We start from the raw sequence: 20,586 nt of genomic DNA, 5'->3' as shown, positions 1-20,586 counted from the left end.
TTTAAAACTTATCTCAAACGTTGGAGACAAAAACAATACTTTACTCAAAATATAAATATTAATAATATTATTAGGAAGATAGAGATAATTAGTCAATTTGTTAATATATAAATAAAAAGGCCGTAAAGTTTTATGATTTTAAAGTTTTTGCTTTATTATTAATTATTTTTTAATATGTTATATGAATATGATTTTAAAGTGGAAGTCAATATATGTTTATTCTTCTCACTTCAAAAATTTTAATTATATAATATATATTTAGTAACTATTGTAATTAATTCCAAATAAGAAGTCAATCTTTTTAATCCTTTATCAATAATATATAGCCACCTTGATATTTTAATATTGTACTTAATGATTATAATAACTGTAAATACCTTATTTTATTTAAAATGATGATATCATTAAAAATTTTAAAATAAACTCAAATTGTAATAATAAATAGGTAAATAAAATCAGATGAGAAATCATAGTAAAACAAGCCCAAAATGTAAAGATTCGTTCATAAATAATAACACCTTTTTCAAATCAAGATATCTAATAGAAGATATTATTCCTTGGAAATCATTAGAATATCAAATTTTGGTGATGATTAGAATCTCAGAATTAAATAAAAAAAAAACCATATATATAAGAATGAATGAATGAACCAACTATAAATTGTTACAAATTTAATGCTGCTGTCCCTTTTTTTTTTTTGCGGTTCTTTCCACCTAAAATAGCTATTTTTTTAAACTTGGATTGCTCTCTTCATGGTTCTTGTATTCTTTTTCTTTTCTCTATCTTTTTTTTTAATTAGACTTTAGGCACTGCTTATATTTATTCATTTGTTATTCACCTTGTTTGATTTTTTTTTGTTAAAGAAAATAACTAATATAATTGTTTTGATGTTATTTAAATACGTTGCAACTTGCAACAATAATTAATAATAAATATAATTAAATGAATGACTTACTCTAAGAATGTTTGTATGTATAAATTGAAATAGATGGGTCGTGGAAGAATACCAATGGAGCTGATTGAGAAGGAAAAAGCTCGGAAGGCAACATTCCTAAAGAGAAAGAATGGATTAATAAAGAAAGTGTACGAATTCTCGACACTTTGTGGTGTTGATGTTTGTGTAATCATCTATGGCCCCAGCTTTGATGGCGGAAAATCCACCGAAGCTGAAACATGGCCCCAAGATCCTAAGGAGGTACAGCGAATCATTCAAAAGTACCATAACACAACGATTGATAGACGTCCTAGGATCTATGATGTTCAAGAGTATTATAGAGATAGGGTTAAGAAGATTGAAGGTGAGATTTCTAAGGTGCACAAGGAGAAGCTTAAGATCATGTATCCTACTTGGGATGACTCATTCAATGATCTTAGGGAGGACCAATTGAGAATGTTTCTTAGCATTTTGGATTCTAAGATTCTTGCTTGCAATCAAAGAATCAACATGCTAAAGCAAGATCCTAAGGGAAAAACAATGGTACAATCAAAACCCAGTTTTGAGGATGTTAGCCACTTTAATTTCATGCCAAACATGTCTCAAGCACAGTTTCTTCCTCATCTTCCCATGACACCCATTATTGATGATACCCCCCAATTACCATTCTACCCTTTGCAAGTAGGGCAAAGTTCATCACAATCTTCCCCTCTTCTTTTTGACCAAAATAGTGGGACTGTGGATTGGGAGCAACAAGTTGGTGCTTGTAGCACTCATGACAAAGGGAATATACAATCAATGCAGCCATATAGTTTTGCTCTATCACAATATCAAGATATGCCTCACGAGTTTCAAGTTATTAATGGACTCTATGATGCAAATATGCTTCATCATCAAGTTCAAATGTTCAACTACATGCATGAAAGGAAGTAGGCCTTAATGTTTCAAGTATTGGTGTTTCGTTTTATCCTCTTTTCTCTTATATTTGATCAAGTTTTTTTACCTTTTATTTAAGTTAAATAAAAGGTTCACATACTCTATAGCACTTTGTCTTTGAGTTACTTTTGGAATGTAATTTAGCATTTTCCCATACTTTCATCATATATAGTATACAGATGTTATTTCATAAAGAGATAAAGATATTCTCATTTTGTGGAATTGTTATTCGACACCTAGCCCTTCTTTTCAAACTTGTGATGGAGTCACATGTGAGATAGTAAAGCCTTCTTATAAGGAATACACGGTTTTATATATTTTAGGGCAATGTACTTAAATAAATTAAATGAGGAAAACTTTACTTGATTGCAACAAATGGAACTTCGTTACGTGCATGTCTTATTTTAATATTATGTAATTCGTGAGAGCTAATCATGGTTTCTTATTTACATATAAACCGTGACAGCTTGCAACGGTTTATGAAGAAGAAACTTTAAAGGTAAATCGTGGTTTAGGAAGGAAACAATGTGACCTTAAACCCCTATAACCAGCTGAAGGGTTTTTTAAACTCATAAACTCTTGTAGGCTGCCACAGTTTATAAGGAGAGGAATTATATATATATATGAGCGAAATTGAAGCTGCTCAAAGGATTATTATTACACAATGGCAAGGAAGAAGAGAGTTTTCTTGTCTTAGTGTATTGCTCTGGGAAAATGAAAAAAAGCAAAAAATATGGTGTGAAGTTCACTGACAGAGAACCATTGAGTGTATTCACGGTTTATGCTTTGAGTAATATAAAATTATGTGACAAACGAATAATATTAAATTAATTAATTTTTTTGCAATATAATTTAAAAAATTAATAAATATCAAATCAAGTACTCTATATAATTAAATATCAAATTCAATAGTCTACATAATTAATAGTTTAGATAGTTTAGGAAATTAATATACTAATGTTTTTAAACGAATTTTCTTGCGACTTATATATATGCCAATCAAATAAATTGGCCAATATTCAAAACAAATAATATTGTAATAGACAAAATTAATAATTTAATTTAGTTTCAAAGTAAATATTTATGTACTCAAATATCAAATATAATACTCTACATAATCAATATTTTAGAAAAATAATACTATGTCTTTAATTTACTTATCTAATCTATATGAATTCTCAGTAATTTCTCTGTCTTTTTAATTTATTCTAAACCTTTTACGTATAAAAATAGTACTATGTCTCTTTTTTTATCCATTTAATATAAAAAATTTTTTTTTTATCTTATCAATTTGATGTAGAAAGAAAACGATTTTTTTATTTGATATATATTTTTATTTTTTGATATGTCTTTACCTATTAACGATTGAATGAAAAAAGTCCCATAAATATTTTGTTAATTTATTTTTTCTTTTTAAATTGCTTTATAATATTTTTTCTTATTTTTTAAAATATTGATTATGTAGAGTATTATATTTGATATTTGAGTACATAAATATTTACTTTGAAACTAAATTAAATTATTAATTTTGTCTACTACAATATTATTTGTTTTGAATATTGGCCAATTTATTTGATTGGCATATATATAAGACGCAAGAAAGTTTCTTTAAAAACATTAGTATATTATTTTTCTAAACTATCTAAACTATTAATTATGTAGACTATTATTGAATTTGATATTTAATTATATACTGTACTTGATTTGACATTTATTAATTTTTTAAATTATATTACAAAAAATTAATTAATTTAATATTATTCGTTTGTCACATAATTTTATATTACTCAAAGCATAAACCGTGAATACACTCAATGGTTCTCCGTCAGTGAACTTCACACCATATTTTTTGCTTCTTTTAATTTTTCCAGAGCAATACACTAAGACAAGAACACTCTCTTCTTCACTTGCTATTGTGTGATAATGATCTCTTGAGCAGCTTCAATCTCGCTCATATATATATATATATAATTCCTCTCCTCATAAACCGTGGCAGTCTACAACGGTTTATGAGTTTAAAAAATCATTCATAAACCGTGGCTGGCTATACAGGTTTAAGGTCACATTATATTTTTTCTAAACCGTGGTGATCTACCACGGTTTACCTTTAAAATTTCTTCTTCATAAACCGTTGTAAGCTGTCACGGTTTATATGTAAATAGAAAACTGTGGTTAGTTCCCACGAATTACATAATATTAAAACAAGACATGCACGTAATGAGGTTTCATTTGTTGCAATCAAATAAAGATTTCCCTCATTTAATTTATTTAAGTACATTGCCCTATATTTTAATATTGTCACAAAATTATTCACCATTTAAATAACCATATTAAGTTAAAATTTGTAATCAATAATTTTTATTCTGATATATTAAAAAAATATCTATTCACAACTGATTTAATATATAATAATTAATAATTTTTTAATGTATATATTTTGAGTTTATTGAAATAATTATTTTGTAATAAATTAGACTATTTATATTGTGTAATATAATTGAAATATTAACTAATGAAATATATCTATTGAATAAAATATTTATTATCACAAAAAAATAGAAAAAGGTCATACCGTAAAGTGAAATGAATATTTTATTAAAAACACATTTAGTTAAAGGTATGATAGTTGAATTTGAATCCTTTAAATTTTGAATTTTTATTTTAGGGGATCAAGTATAATTTTTTTTTTTTTACTCTTGAATGATTTTTTTCTTTTATATTTTTTCTTGGTCTTACCTATCAAATAAATAGTGAGAGATCATATTTTATTCTCTAAAATAAAATTCAAAATTTAGAGCATTCAAATCTATCACACTTAGGTGAAACATATCAACAAAATATCAAATTGTCCATTTTATTTTCTGATCACAGTATAATAAGTATACTATATTTAGTTATAGTCCAATTCTCTTTTAATTTATATTGAAGATGGTCCAAAGCATTTAGAAGGATGAGATATTTTCGGCATTATTTGCAATCCAATCCCATGTTTTGTTACTTCTCTGTGCGAGAAAAAATTTAAAAAATAAAATTAATTAATTAATTTATATCTCTAAAATAAATTAAATTAACTGTAAAAGTATGAGATTTTATGATTTAAGAGGTAATTATATAGTTTAAAGTTTGAGAGTATAATGAAGGTTGTAGAAAGCTTAGAGAAGGGGGTTGAATTTATGACCTTCTTTTATTTTAATGAAATAACCCTTTAAAGTAAATTTTCAATTCTGATTTTGTTTGAATTCAGCAACTGAAAATTTATGAGACAATTTTGTTTTGTCTCATGAATATCAGAAAACAGAACAAAGAAGGGAAGAGAGAAGCTGACACCATCATGTATCCTGGTTCGGTTGTTTTGTGCAATGTGACCTACGTCCAGTCTCCACCACAACAGTGGTGGAATTTTCACTATAGTTAAAGTATTACATACACCAATTCTACAGGATTGACACAATTCTTTCTCACTCAAGTTCTAATCTAACTTGACTTGGTTATGCTAATACCTAACTCTTCACTCTTAGTGCTCACCCAACTAAGAAAGGAGTACATCACTAGTACAAGATACAAGACACAGAATCAACCTAAAGAAATTTGAAATCACTCTAGGCTTTTCACTCAAGTGTATCACTCTGCCTCTTTTCACTCTTAGGCTTTTACTTGAGTTCTCTCATTCTGCCTTTTACCTCAAGAAATTACAGAAGGATAAACATTAAAAAGAAAATTACAATCTGTGATAAAACATGAAGGAGATTGATGCTTCAACAGCCTCTTTGCTATGTGATAAACCAGATTTGCTTGCCTGATTTAGTTCCTCATTCTGGCGGAATGCTCCTTTGACTAGGAAGCACTGTCCAAGTTGAAGAACTTCTTCAGAGAACTCTTCTCAGAACATAAAACTCAAAATACTGGTTATCTCTCCTTGTCTTCTAAATGATGATCAATCTTCTTTTGTATCTCCGATCCTTACATGTTGTTGAGTTGCTCTCTCCTAGGTCAATCCTCGAGATGTGTGCTTCACAAACTCACTTTTTCACTTTCTTCCATTATTCCTCAAATTAGAAACTTTGGTTCTGATCTTCTTTCTTGACCGAAAGCCTCAGGAAAGCAAAGAAAAATCTTTTCAATGGTAAACCCAGATATGAGTCATTGAAATACTACTTGGTCCCCAAGACATAACTATGACCATAGATTTGCAGCAGAGTTTAGCAGAGATTACTTTCTTCATTTATCCCAATTTGGAGTGGCAGAGAGTTGGAGAAGAGGAGAAGAGAGCACGATGCATGCAAGAGGGAATAAATTACCTTTAACTTCTGCCTTAGCTTGATGTGATTTGATTTTAGTGATTAGACCTATGCCTTTCTTGCTTAATCCTTCTCTTTCTTTCTTTTTTGGTGAACAGCTTAAAAACTAAGCTTTCTCTCTCTCTTTCTCTGAGTTCTGACCGAATAGAAAAAAGTGAACGTTGTTTTACTAAAAGCAAATTGGAGGGATTGGCTTGAGAAATGAATTCGGGCTTGGATTGGTTATTATTCATTTAGCCCGTTTGATTTCTTTGACTCATCTGATTTTATTGCTTTGATTCCTTTGGGCTGTTATTGTTTTGTAGCCCACCAACTTTAGTTTTATTTTCTATCCAATTGGGCTGCTACTTTATTTTTTCTTTGGCCTGCAACACTTAATTTATCAAATTCAATTAAACACTAATTAAATATTTAACTCACTAAAAATAATGTTTGTCATCATCAAATTAATTTAATTAATTTTTTAACTCAAACATATAGGATTTGGATTTAAGTTTAGGGTTATAATTATTATGATTTTGTAAGGTTTAAGTTTTAAACTTTTAGATTTAGAGTATATTATCATTTATTTGATTTTTTGGTTTTTTTTTTTTGGTTTTTAACAAGTTAATTTCACAGAGTGCTGTACTCTTTATGTGTTTTTTTTAAAGTGTATTAATATTTGTTTGTATTGATATACTAACATTTGACGTATTGAGTCCAAATTTATTTCATTTATATTGTACATATTAACATATATAAAGAGAAGTCATAATAGTAGATTGATCAGTACACTTGATAAATCTCAAATTAATGAGTTAATAGAATTTAAAATTATATACTCATATATTTTTTATAGTGAACGAGTGTAAAATTTTGTCGCTTGTACTCAGTATTATTTTTATTTTATATTAGTTATTTTTTTATTTTTATTTTTATTTTTGTTGTAAACTAAGTGTCGTTTTTTAATTTCAAAAAGTCATTAATTAATTTTTATATAGTATGCCCATTATTATTAAATAGAAAGAAAAAGTTAAAAAAATTAAAGAATTAATATAAAAAATATTATTAAAAATATTTTAATATGTTTTTATTATTTATATTTTTAATAAAATTTAATAATTATCTTAATATTTATTTATGTATAACTTGTTGAATTTAATAAATAATAATAATAATTTTAATAATGACAAACATAATTTTAGTGAGTTGATAGTCTAAAAGCTTTTTTATTGTTTTTACTTAATGTTTTGGACAATATTTTTATATTAAAAGAATATTTCGCCAAGATGGAGAGTTACATATGAGAGTGTCAAATTCGGTTCTTCCTATAGTTTTAGAATTGTTCAACATCATCTCCTTCATAGTTTATCATTGAATATTTTATTTTTAAGTTTTATCTTTTTTTATTTCAATTCAGTAAAAAAAAAGACATTTAAGTGAGACATTAAGAAAAAGTCATAAAAAAAAAGCAAAGAAAAAAGCCAAAGTTTATGTCTAATTTTTTTATTGTATTTCTGTTTTAAATTTTGTATCTGAGATGTATCTCTTGTTAAGTTGGGTGAGAATTTAGTGTATTGTGAGTCTAGATAGTGAACCTAACCAAATTAAAATTGGTTAGAAATTTGATTTGTCCCTGATAAGATTATATTATTGAGTCCTTGAGAATTGGTGTTTATAGTATTTAAAAAGATAGTAAAAATTTTACTACTGTTGTGGTGGAGACTAGATACAAACTACATGGTACAAGATAGTTGAATCAGGATACATGGTTGTGTCTTTTTCTCCTTCTTATTTTGTTTTTGTTTTTGTTCTTTAGAAGATAAAATGAAGTTATCTCATACATAATCAATCTTACATATTGAAGATAAAAAAGCTAAGTTTCATTTTTTTTATTTGAAAATTAATTGATCAATTTTAAAAAAAAAAATATTATTGATTCAACCCCTTATTTTCTATGTCTTAAAGAATCTTTTATAACCGAAAAGAAATAGTTAAATTAAAATAAAAGAAATATTTTAACAGATATTCTTAATTATTACTATATAAAAAAAATTAAATAATCTTTTAATTTTTAAATATTACACTTAGTGTAGACTATAAACATCTATTGAATCATTTTTAAAATTTTTTATTTGAACTCCACTTTATTATACTAAAACAGTAAAACTTTTATTTTATAGGTATATTATATAATGTTAAATGTTCTAGACAGTGACGGATCCAAAAATCTTATAAAGAAGGACTGAAAATAAAAAATTAAAAGTGCCATATTAAAACTGAAAGTTTTAATAAAAAAATAATTATATAATTTAATATTATTTTAAACTAAAATTAATTTAAAAAAATTTATTTATATCAAAATTTTTTTCATAAAATTCTAATTTTTATCCTTATTATAAAAGATATAACATAAATAATATAAATTTTTTTCTCTAATACTTTTAATATATGTATTTAAAGTAAATTAATAAATATAATATATTCTGATTTTAATATCATAAAAAATAAAATTTAATCTAATTTATTTTTATGTATATAATTTTTTATTATATTTAATTAGGAATTATTATAAAAACTGTCTTTTTATATGATAATAGATGAAAAAATTACAAAAGAAAAAATTAAAAGAACAAAAAAAATTTAAAATATATAAATTGGATTTAAACTCATATTTTAGAGTATAAAATGCTTCTTGCAACCATTAAACTAAAAGTATACTATTAAAAATTTTAGATATCATATATATTAAATATATTTTAAGTTTCGAAAATTCAAGAGAGCCATACCTATACTGTCCCTAAATTTGCCTCTAGTCCTAGATTTTATAGAATTAAAAATTTAAATACCATCTATTTAATGAAATTCTTATGTTTAATTTTTAAATAAGTTCATAATTTTATTTTATTTTTTTATCAAAGATAAGAGATTCGAACTCGCAACTTCTTAATTAAATATGGAGAGATTATACCATTTGAGTTATTACTCATTGGCTAAGTTTATCATCTCATTGTATATAGTAACTCTTTGTATTTTATAATAATAATAATAACAATAATAATAATAATAATTTATGGCCATGACTGTGGGAATCAGATCTCGCATCATTCTTTTACTGGATTTATACATTAAAATAATATTTTAGATGAAAAGAATAAAAAAAGTAATCCACATGATATGAACAACAATTCATGCTAAGAAAAAATCACATGTTACTATAGTTGCTGGTGGATTAGGACAAGTAGGAAAATATATAAAGCGGCTTCACAAGCATTCAGACAACCTGATCACGATTCCTATTATTTGCTACAGGTGTCGTTTAATTATGTAAATCTGTACATCTGTATGAAATTGTATCTATACATTAGAGTGATCCTATATATTTTTGTTTTTGTCAAAAGAACAATGATATGAGTAAAGAATGTGAAAGATGTTTTATTTTGTTATGGAAATATTTCTCCTAAAAAATTAATAGGAGATGCAATATAAATGATTGTATTTCTAATACTCTTTTTTAAGAAAATAAGAGTTTTTTTTGGATTTGTTTGATCTTTTGCATAAATTTTTTTTTATTCTTTTATTTGTCTTGTGTTATTTTTTTCACTTTTAGTATTTATTAAAGACTAATGATATATTTGGCAAATACGTTGAAAAGGAAAAAGCATGTTTTAGCTTCTTAAAAGCTTCAATTTTTTATTTGGTTAATTTTTTTTTTCATGAACACAGAAGTGATTTTGCATTTAAAACCACGTTTACAAGAAACAAAAATTCTTAGTTTATGGGTTTTACTAATGAGATTTTAGCCATTAAGACTTAACATTTATTTTCTTTTTACCAACTTTATCCTTATGTTATTGTATTATTTATAGAATTTTTATTATTTTTTTATATGAACTTTTTTCTATTATTTTTTATTTTTATTTTTATTAATTTTTTGTTTGACATTATACACTTTTTATAATTATGATTTTTGTATATTATATTTATTATTTTTTTATAATATGATTTATTTATCTTATTAGGTAAAAGATAAAGTAAATTAAACAAAAAAAATTAATTATAAATAATAATAATAAAAAATTATAACATACTAAAAAAATATTAAAAATATACTATATAAAAAATATATTAGAAAAAAGTATAAAAAAATAAACATACATAAAAAAATAATATTATAATTTAATATTATGTCATTTTTAATAATTATCTATTTAAAAATGATTTTAACTAATATTATTTAAACAATATTTATTTTATTAAAATCAATTTTAGTATAGAATTATCAAACATAAATTATATTGACACAAACTTATTTATACTCAAAATCAATTTTATAAAATCACTTTTATTCAAACTCCAATTTGACAAACTACAATCAAAATATACACTAAATTTCAGACATTTCAAACATAAAATTTTAATATGATGTCAAAAAATTATTCTTCTAAAAAATTTAAACTAATAAAAAAAGATAATATAATTAATTACTTCTCTAAAACACTTTTTATTATGAGATGATCAACCACCATGCATTAAATTAATAGAATAGATTGTCTCCTTACAAGCAAACGATTTAGTGAGCACATAAGCTCTACTAATAACATTTGTGCTATTCATACCAACTCGAACGACTAGTCACCGAAAGAATCAAGATTTTATGGGATTTTACATTCCGGTAAGGGCGCCAAAAGGGAACCAACCCAGCCTCCTCATTGAGCATAAGGATCGGAATTACAAATTCACAATAGATGAATAGAATGATATGACGAGTTCAATTCTTATACAAATATAATTTGATTAAAGTTCAATGCGTAAATCGCACTCGATTGTTAGAATTTATGACAAAAGTATTTTTAAAATATTTTAAAATATGATAAAAATATTTAATATTAAATATATTTTTTTAAATGTTTTAGAGTAATACAAATATGATTAAAAAAGTCAGACAGATTTATCTTATAAAATTAATGATTTTATATTAAATAATTTTTTTGTAATTTTTTATTAACGACCAAAAAACTTTTGAAAAAAAGATAGAAATTTTTTATCCGTTATTTTATGTATTTTTTAAATAGTTTTTCAAATATTTTTATAAAATTATAGATCAAATGCATAAACAATTTTTTAAATATAAAAGTTGCTTCTTATTTATAAAAAATAATATTCTTTATTTTTTATCGTATTTTATAATATTTAAAAAATATTTTTGTCTATTACTAAAAGTAAGAGTTATTTTTTTTAACATTTTAAAAAGGGCAATTTACCCAAATAAATAAATTGAGTGAATTCTTTACTTAAATACACAAAATAGAAATTTGTTACGTGCATGTGCATTTTTACTATTATGTAAACCGTGGTAGCCAACCACGGTTTCTAATTTCTACGTAAACCATTGCTACCAGAGACGGATTATGGTTGGAACACATTAGGCATAAACTGTGGTAGCCTCCCACGGTTTACGAAGAGAATTCGTTGAACAGAAACCCTCCTAGCTTTCCACGGTTTATGAAGAAAATGGCTTCAACGTAAACCCCCTTCAACGTAAACCCCCCTAGCTTCCCAAGGTTTACATGTTAGGTAGTATAAATACATAAACAAACATATAAAAGTGATTCAATTAAACATATAAAATAAACGGACTTAGTCAGATGAATTTAGTACACTAAACAAACATGTCGACATTCATTGACTTAACCAACCTTACATTACTCAAATTAAAAGTGCCTAATACAACTTAAACAACAACGACGACCCAATAAACCAGTGGTGGAGCTTAGTTCAGACAAGGGGGGGCCATGACCCCCCAAACTTTTTATAAAAAATTTAGTAGTACTTTTTCAAAAGATAAAAAATAATTCAATTGATTTAAATACTTTACTATGACTTAAAGTATCTAATAAGTGTTAGAATTTTTATTATAATTGTGGTCCAATTTGTTAATATAGAAATTAGTTTGGGTGGTATTGTAATTATTCATTATTATATTGACAGTTGGTCTGTTCTTTGATGGAAAGAACACGACTGTTCATCATAAACTTTATAAAATTTGGGTCTCCAATTCTGATCACAACAACAGAAAAAATACACCTTGATTCCATCTGGCTCTCTGTGATTCAAGAATTGGAAGTTCCAAATTAAATTAAAGAATTTATTGGCAATGGCTGGAGGTACGTAAATTACAAATTACTGGTTTTATAAAGAAATTCTAACATGTGGTATCAGAGCAAAATTGTCTCTGCCTTGCCATTTAAAAAAATTTGATTACTGTGCATCATTTTGATAAATTATTTTCAAAAGAAGAATGTGTAGTATGAATTTTGAAATAAGTAAGAAAAATCATTGAAAGTTAAAGTTGACGTAACATAAGAAGAGAGAATAATAAATAATATTCTCAGAAAGAATCTTCTAAATTTGTATTGTAGTTGTTCTTCATAATAGTATAATTTTCCATGATTCCCATAAGTTTTCTTATTCTTGAATTAAAAAAAAAAAAAAGAGAGAAGAAGAAAGGGAAGACGGTGGAAGAAAGAAGACAAAATAAACTTGTTTCAATGGATGAATGTTGTTTGTTATATAATATCAAATGCTTTCTACTTTTACGTTGAAGTTGTTGTGTTTCAAAATTTAAATTTTATTATAAAATTCAAATTTTGGTTGGAGTGAGGTTTGAACTTGGATCTTCTAAATATTGACAAAATAGTTATCCACTAGATCATCTTCACTTTTGATATTAATTATGTTATTGAATTTATTTATTTAATGATTATATTTGCATGCAATATAAATTCTTCCGCTGCATATCATATTGTGATTAATATATGATTTATTGAGGATTAGCCACAGCATCCTTAATAATAATTATATTTAAAGAAATCACATAAATATTAATATAATATATTTGTAATTATTGTGAACTATATAATAAACTTACCCACAGGAATTTATTATGTTATTCACATATAATTAGATTGAAATAGAAAATTTTTTTTACTTCTTAATTAGCCTACAGGTATTAAGAAGTAGTATTTTATTTTCTAGTTTCAATACTTTAGTTTATATAGTAAATATTATGTGTGTTAAAATCTTTGCCCACAGGTAGATTTTAATAACACTATAATTTATATTTATTTTGATATGACTTGCATTGGCATGTATTATCATATATTATGGATTTTGATGTGCCTATTTAAAGTTGAGTAATGTTAGCATGATTTATTATTTGCAGCAGTAATGATATCTGAAACTGTATCTGAAGTTCATTTGTTAAGTGGTGATAACTATAAAGAATGGAAAGATAAGATTCTCTTTCACTTAGGGTGTGCAGACCTTGACTATGCTCTTCGTAGGGAAGAGCCTCCGACACCTACTGATGCTAGTTCTCAAGCCGAGGTAGCATTATACGAACGGTGGGAGAAATCTAACCGTTTAAGTATGATGTTCATTAAGTCTCGTATTTCAGCTAGTATCCGAGGTTCAATTCCTGATTGTAGGAATGTCAAGGATTATATGAAGGCTATTGATGAACAGTTTGAGTCTTCTAGTAAGGCACTTGCAAGCACCCTAATGGCACAATTGTCATCTATGAGACTTACCGGCGTAAGAGGTGTGCGTGAACACATCATGAGGTTGAGAGACATTGCAGCACAACTGAAAGCTTTAGAGGTTGAGATCTCTGACTCATTTCTGGTGCATCTTATTCTGAATTCTCTTCCTGCCCAGTACGGACCATTTAAGATTTCTTATAACACACATAAGGAAAAATGGTCCATTAATGAATTACTGGTGATGTGTGTGCAAGAGGAAGGAAGGCTAATTCAGGAACTTGGTGAAAGTGCACTATTAGTGACAAATGAGGGTAGTAAAAGGCAAGCTCATAAGAAGAAAGGAAAGGGTATTGTATCCCATCCTATGAAGAAAGAAGGTGCATGGTGTTTCTTTTGTAAAAAGAAAGGACACGTGAAGAAGGAGTGCCCAAAATTTAAAGTTTGGCTTGAAAAGAAAGGTACTAACCTTTGTGATCTTATTCCTTCAGTGTGTTTTGAATCTAATTTTGTTGAAATATGTCATGACACTTGGTGGATTGATTCTGGTGCTGAAATTCATATTTCAAATACCATGCAGGGTTTCATAAGGAAAAGAAAACCGATAGGAAGTGAACTGAGCATCTATATGGGCAATCGGATGCGTTCACGTGTGGAAGCTGTTGGAACATTTAGTCTTGTATTAAGTACTGGTTGTATTTTAGATTTAGAAAGAACCTTTTATATTCCAGATTTTTCTAAAAATTTGATTTCTTTATCTAAGCTTGTAAAACAAGGATTATATATAAATTTTTATGATGATTCTGTTGACATTATTAAAAATTCTAATATTATTGGACGTGGTACTTTAATTGGTGATTTATTTAAAGTCCATTTAGCTAATAATGTTCCATCTAGTCTTATGGTTATGCATGGTAATGGTATGAATGAAAAATCCTCCATGTTATGGCACCGAAGGTTGGGACACATCTCCATTGAGAGAATAAAGAAATTAGTAAGTGATGCAGTTCTTGAAACTCTAGACTTTACTGATTTTGATACTTGTGTGGATTGCATTAAGGGAAAGCAAACCAAAAGGTCTCAAAAAGGTGCTAAAAGGAGTTCTGACATATTAGAAATAATTCACACTGACATATGTTGTCCTGATATGTCCTTAAGTGGTCAGAAATACTTCATCTCCTTTATTGATGATTATTCACGATATATGTATCTCTATATGCTTCATAATAAATATGAGGCATTGGACGCTTTTAAAGTTTATAAAGTTGAAGTAGAGAAACAATGCGGAAAGAAAATTAAGATCGTGAGATCAGATAGAGGTGGAGAATTCTATGGGAGATATACTGAAAGTGGACAAGCACCTGGTCCATTTACAAAGTATCTTCAAGAGCATGGTATTGTGGCACAATACACCATGTCTGGCACACCAGATCAAAATGGTGTAGCTGAAAGAAGAAATAGGACTTTGCTGGATATGGTGAGGAGTATGCTTAGCAACTCCAATCTTCCTTTATCCTTGTGGAGTGAAGCCCTTAAGACAGCTGCGTATATATTAAATAGAGTTCCAACAAAGGCAGTTTCTAAAACTCCATTTGAGCTATGGAAAGGTTGGAAACCTAGTTTGAATCATATACGTATTTGGGGTTGTCCTGCTGAAGTTCGGGTTTATAATCCACAAGAAAGGAAGTTGGACTCAAGGACGATAAGTGCCTATTTTATCGGCTATGCAGAAAAGTTTAAGGGTTACAGATTTTATTGTCCCTCCCATTCAAGTAAAATAGTTGAATCTAGAAATGCAAGGTTTTTAGAGCATGATGTGAAAAGTGGGAGAAATCATCCTCTTAAAGTTGTTGAGAATGATAATGTTTATCAAACCTCTCCATGTACAAGAATGATTGTTCAATACAATGCCCATACAAATAGGGTCAATGTAGAACAACCTATTACTAATGTTCCACATCATGAAGATAATGTTCAAGTAGATCATATGGTGGAGGATCAAACTCTTCATAATGAAAATGTTGTTCAAGAACATATTGCTCAAGAGCAACTTCAAGAAGAGGGAGAACCTGTTATGCCACTACCTTTACAAGAGGTTGATGATGTAACATTAAGAAGATCAACAAGAATAAGAAAGCCTGCAATTTCTAGTGACTATGTAGTGTATCTTGCTGAGTCTGACTATGATGTTTGTGATGAAAATGACCCAACGACGTTTTCACAAGCAATGGAAAGTCGTAATTCCAATTTCTGGCTAGATGCTATGAAGGATGAAATGAATTCTATGGCAGATAACCAAGTTTGGGATCTTGTAGAATTGCCTGATGGGGAAAAGGCCATTGGCTGTAAATGGGTATTTAAAACCAAGAAGGATTCATCAGGCAATATTGAGCGCTACAAGGCTCGACTTGTTGCCAAAGGATTTACTCAAAGGGAAGGAGTTGACTACAAGAAAACCTTTTCTCCTGTTTCAAAGAAAGACTCTTTCCGCATCATTATGGCATTGGTAGCACACTTTAACATGGAATTGCATCAAATGGATGTGAAAACGGCCTTCCTTAATGGAGATTTGGAAGAAGAGGTCTATATGAGACAACCCGAAGGGTTTATCTCAAGTGCTGGTAAGGAGTTAGTTTGCAAGCTTAAGAGAGCAATGTATGGTCTTAAGCAGGCTTCCCGACAATGGTATTTGAAGTTTCACAATGTGATTTCTTCATTTGGATTCATTGAAAATATTTCTGATCAATGTATATATCACAAGGTTAGTGGGAGCAAGATCATATTTCTCATCTTATATGTAGATGATATTTTGCTTGCAACAAATTATTTAGGGTTGTTACATGAAGTGAAACAATTTCTCTCTAGACATTTTGATATGAAAGATATGGGTGATGCATCTTATGTCATTGGCATAAAGATTCATAGAGATAAACATAAAGGAATTTTAGGTTTATCTCAAAAAGCCTATATTAATAAAGTTCTTGAGAGGTTTAAAATGCAAAATTGTTCACCAAGTGTTGCACCTATTGTGAAAGGTGACAAATTTTGCTTAGATCAATGTCCCAAAAATGAACTTGAAAAGAAACAGATGCAGAATATTCCTTATGCTTCAGCTGTTGGAAGCCTAATGTATGCTCAGGTCTGTACAAGACCTGACATTGCTTTTGCTGTTAGCATCTTAGGAAGATATCAAAGCAATCCAGGAATTATCCATTGGAGAGCTACAAAGAAGGTCTTAAGGTACCTTCAAGGGACCAAGGACTTCATGCTTACATATAGACAAACCGACAATTTGGAAATTATTGGATACTCAGATTCAGACTTGGCAGGATGTGTTGATTCTAGAAAGTCAACGTCAGGATACATCTTTATGCTTGCTGATGGAGCAGTATCTTGGAAGAGTGCAAAACAATCACTTGTAGCCACTTCTACCATGGAAGCCGAGTTTATTGCTTGTTTTGAGGCTACATCACAAGGTGTTTGGTTAAAGAATTTCATCTCTGGGCTTAAGATTATGGATTGTATCTCTAGGCCATTAAGAATATATTGTGACAATTCAGCTGCTGTGTTTATGGCTAAGAATAATAGAAGTAGTAGTCGAAGTAAGCACATCGACATTAAGTACTTAGCCATTAAAGACCGAGTTAGGTCTAATGAGGTACAGATAGAGCATATTAGTACTAAACAGATGATAGCTGATCCTTTGACAAAAGGCATGCCACCAGGATTGTTTAAGGATCATGTTACTAGTATGGGTTTATGTTCTGTAACGTCACTTATATGACTCATGTTATATTATATGACATATTTGGATATGAAATTCCTATTATTGTTTGTTTCTCATTTGGTCAGTATATATGCGCATACATGATTGAGAATGACAAATAAAATTCAGTGAAGGACCTAGAATAAGCATTGGGCTTATTCCTACAGAAATACTACATGAAGAGTTTATTCAGTTAGGAGATATTACATTGTAATACATAGAAGGTAATACTCGATTAATGAGAAACTACCGCTATGATTCGTGTAATTTGTCTTAATTGTTTAAGCATAGTATGTAATTACAAACTATACGTAACAAATGTTGGACCAAGTGGGAGAATGTTAGAATTTTTATTCTAATTGTGGTCCAATTTGTTAATATAAAAATTAGTTTGGGTGGTATTGTAATTATTCATTATTATATTGACAGTTGGTCTGTTCTTTGATGGAAAGAACACGACTGTTCATCATAAACTTTATAAAATTTGGGTCTCCAATTCTGATCACAACAACAGAAAAAATACACCTTGATTCCATATGGCTCTCTGTGATTCAAGAATTGGAAGTTCCAAATTAAATTAAAGAATTTATTGGCAATGGCTGGAGGTACGTAAATTACAAATTACTGGTTTTATAAAGAAATTCTAACAATAAGTTCAATAAACAATACTCTCTCTATCTTTAAGTTCAAATATAAAAAATTAGATATTTTTTATTTATTTAATTTAATTTTTTATATGATAAAAAATAATAAAATATTCAATAAGTATTAATATTATTGTATTTGTATAAATTGATAAAAAAAATTTAATAAATATTATAAATTTTATATGATAAATTTCAAATTATATGTCTTGTAAAATATGTAAAGAAGAAGTTAGAATGACAAATATTATAATTTATAATATTTATTAAATTTTTTTATCAATTTATACAAATACAATAATATTAATATTTATTGAATATTCTATTATTTTTTATCATATAAAAAATTAAATTAAATAAATAAAAAATATCTAATTTTTTATATTTGAACTTAAAGATAGAGAGAGTGTTGTTTATTGAACTTATTAGATACTTTAAGTCATAGTAAAGTATTTAAATTAATTGAATTATTTTTTATCTTTTGAAAAAGTACTACTAAATTTTTTATAAAAAGTTTGGGGGGTCATGGCCCTTTTTTGTCTGAACTAAGCTCCGCCACTGGTTTATTGGGTCGTCATTGTTGTTTAAGTTGTATTAGGCACTCTTAATTTGAGTAATGTAAGGTTGGTTAAGTCAATGAATGTCGACATGTTTGTTTAGTGTACTAAATTCATCTGAGTAAATCCGTTTATTTTATATGTTTAATTGAATCACTTTTATATGTTTGTTTATGTATTTATACTACCTAACATGTAAACCTTGGGAAGCTAGGGAGGTTTACGTTGAAGCCATTCTCTTTATAAACCGTGGGAAGCTAGGAGGGTTTATATTCAACGAATTCTCTTCATAACGATTTATGCCTAATGTGTTCCAACCATAATCCGTCCCTGGTAACAACGGTTTACGTAGAAATTAGAAACCGTGGTTGGCTACTACGATTTACATAATAGTAAAAATGCACATACACGTAACAAGTTTCCATTTTATATATTTAAGTAAAGAATTCACTTAATTTATTTATTTGGATAAATTGCCCTTTTAAAAATATCAGGTCCGGTTTTAATAGTTTTGCCAAGTCCAATTCTATTGTAACTTGGGGATTCACATGTAACTCTCGAACAAAAATTGTGAGTGATAGAGGTTGAATATAATATATGCTTTGAGTGCTTAGAGAGGAAATTCATATAAATAAAAAATAATTATGAATTGATTGTAAATGATAGTAAACTATCTAAATAAAAAATTATCTAATTCATCGTATATAATATTTTAGGTCAGAGGTATTCGGACTCATTTAGACTTATTGTGACCAACTCAAAAATATTTTTGTCATTTTAACGGTTTAAAATTATCTTTATATTTTAATTAATTTTTGAATTATAAGAGATGGAACCTTACCCATAAAGATAAAATAATCCAACAAAATCTATAAAAAAAAATTTTATTATATTTTTAGGTATGACCTACTCTATTCTATACACTTATTTCTTACCTGTTTAGGACTTGGACGTCAGAGTACCTTTATAAGTACCACTCTATCATTCTAGGACCCATCCATGTCATCTTGCCAAATCAACAGATATTCGATCCATCATTCATCAAACAATTGATCTCCAGTATTATTGAATAACTGTCCTGTACACATGATAATAAAATAGATACACACAATAAAAAGTCATAGATATTATTTTTATTGAAAAGAGAAATGTTAGGGGCATCAGAATTTATTATTCTTGGTCATTACTTAACTATCAATTCAATTTCTTTAGTCTAGTTCTTTTAGTTTAGTAATCTAACAACATATTTTATTTCATATTTTTAAATAGAGTAAATAGTCATTTTTTACCATAAAAGATTCAGACGCTCTAGTTCTTTTAGTTTAGTAATCTAACAACATATTTTATTTCATATTTTTAAATAGAGTAAATAGTTGTTTTTTACCATAAAAGATTCAGACGCTGACATTTCTACCAATAAAAGACAGAAATTAAAGTTATACCATAAAAGATGGACTTTTACAGACAAAATTATCCAAACCATAAAAAATTAAATAAAATTCTCAAACTACCCTCTAACAACCTAATTCTAACCTCTAATTTTACTTCACACCACTCTTCCAATCCTAAACCCTACCACCACTTTCACCCTCAACTACAGCTGTCACTGTCGCCATTATCATCACCGCCGTCATCACCACCTTCAAACACGTGCACCAGTACAGCGAGTCACCATACTTCAACAGCTTCACATAGTCTTTTGCAATCTTACCAATAAGATTCCTAGCTGTATTTATCTGTTCAAGTGCAAGTTTATAATGGTCTTTGTTGTAGAGCATGTGAAGGAGATCTCCGTAGAACAGATGAATATTGTCGAGGCGAGAAAATAACTCATCAATGATGGTAGAGAGTTTGTCATAGAAATTTGTTGAGTGTACTTCATTTTTCGCATATCAAACTGTTGGAGATGGAAAATTGCACATCCTTTGTAC

At 27.8% G+C, this 20,586-nt stretch overlaps 2 protein-coding genes across 2 annotated transcripts; both read left to right on the top strand.

Annotated features, from left to right (window-relative positions):
* The first annotated feature begins 988 nt into the window (after nt 1-988).
* On the top strand, nt 989-1,867 carry LOC107620908 (MADS-box transcription factor family protein). Its single transcript, XM_016322998.3, has one exon. The coding sequence runs from the start codon at nt 989-991 to the stop codon at nt 1,865-1,867; it is 879 nt and encodes a 292-aa protein (XP_016178484.1).
* An 11,510-nt stretch (nt 1,868-13,377) lies between these two features.
* LOC148581585 (uncharacterized) lies at nt 13,378-14,303 on the top strand. The gene is made up of 2 exons (XM_088492148.1): nt 13,378-14,149; nt 14,269-14,303. Exons 1-2 carry the CDS (start codon nt 13,378-13,380, stop codon nt 14,301-14,303), a joined length of 807 nt encoding a protein of 268 aa, XP_088348274.1.
* Nucleotides 14,304-20,586: the final 6,283 nt, after the last annotated feature.

Source organism: Arachis ipaensis, chromosome B10 (assembly GCF_059453495.1).
Source record: "Arachis ipaensis isolate K30076 ecotype BB chromosome B10, ASM5945349v1, whole genome shotgun sequence".
Lineage (NCBI taxonomy): Eukaryota > Viridiplantae > Streptophyta > Magnoliopsida > Fabales > Fabaceae > Arachis > Arachis ipaensis.
The sequence above is the reverse complement of the archived record's forward strand: the minus strand, read 5'-3'. Positions and strand labels throughout refer to the sequence as shown.

Excerpts from the sequence above, each read along its gene's own strand:
- LOC148581585 (XM_088492148.1), top strand. The coding sequence starts at position 13,378 with ATGATATCTGAAACTGTATCTGAAGTTCATTTGTTAAGTGGTGATAAC. Across the intron at positions 14,150-14,268 it reads AGTTTGGCTTGAAAAGAAAG|GGTTTCATAAGGAAAAGAAA; the intron begins GTACTAACCTTT and ends AATACCATGCAG.
- LOC107620908 (XM_016322998.3), top strand. The coding sequence starts at position 989 with ATGGGTCGTGGAAGAATACCAATGGAGCTGATTGAGAAGGAAAAAGCT.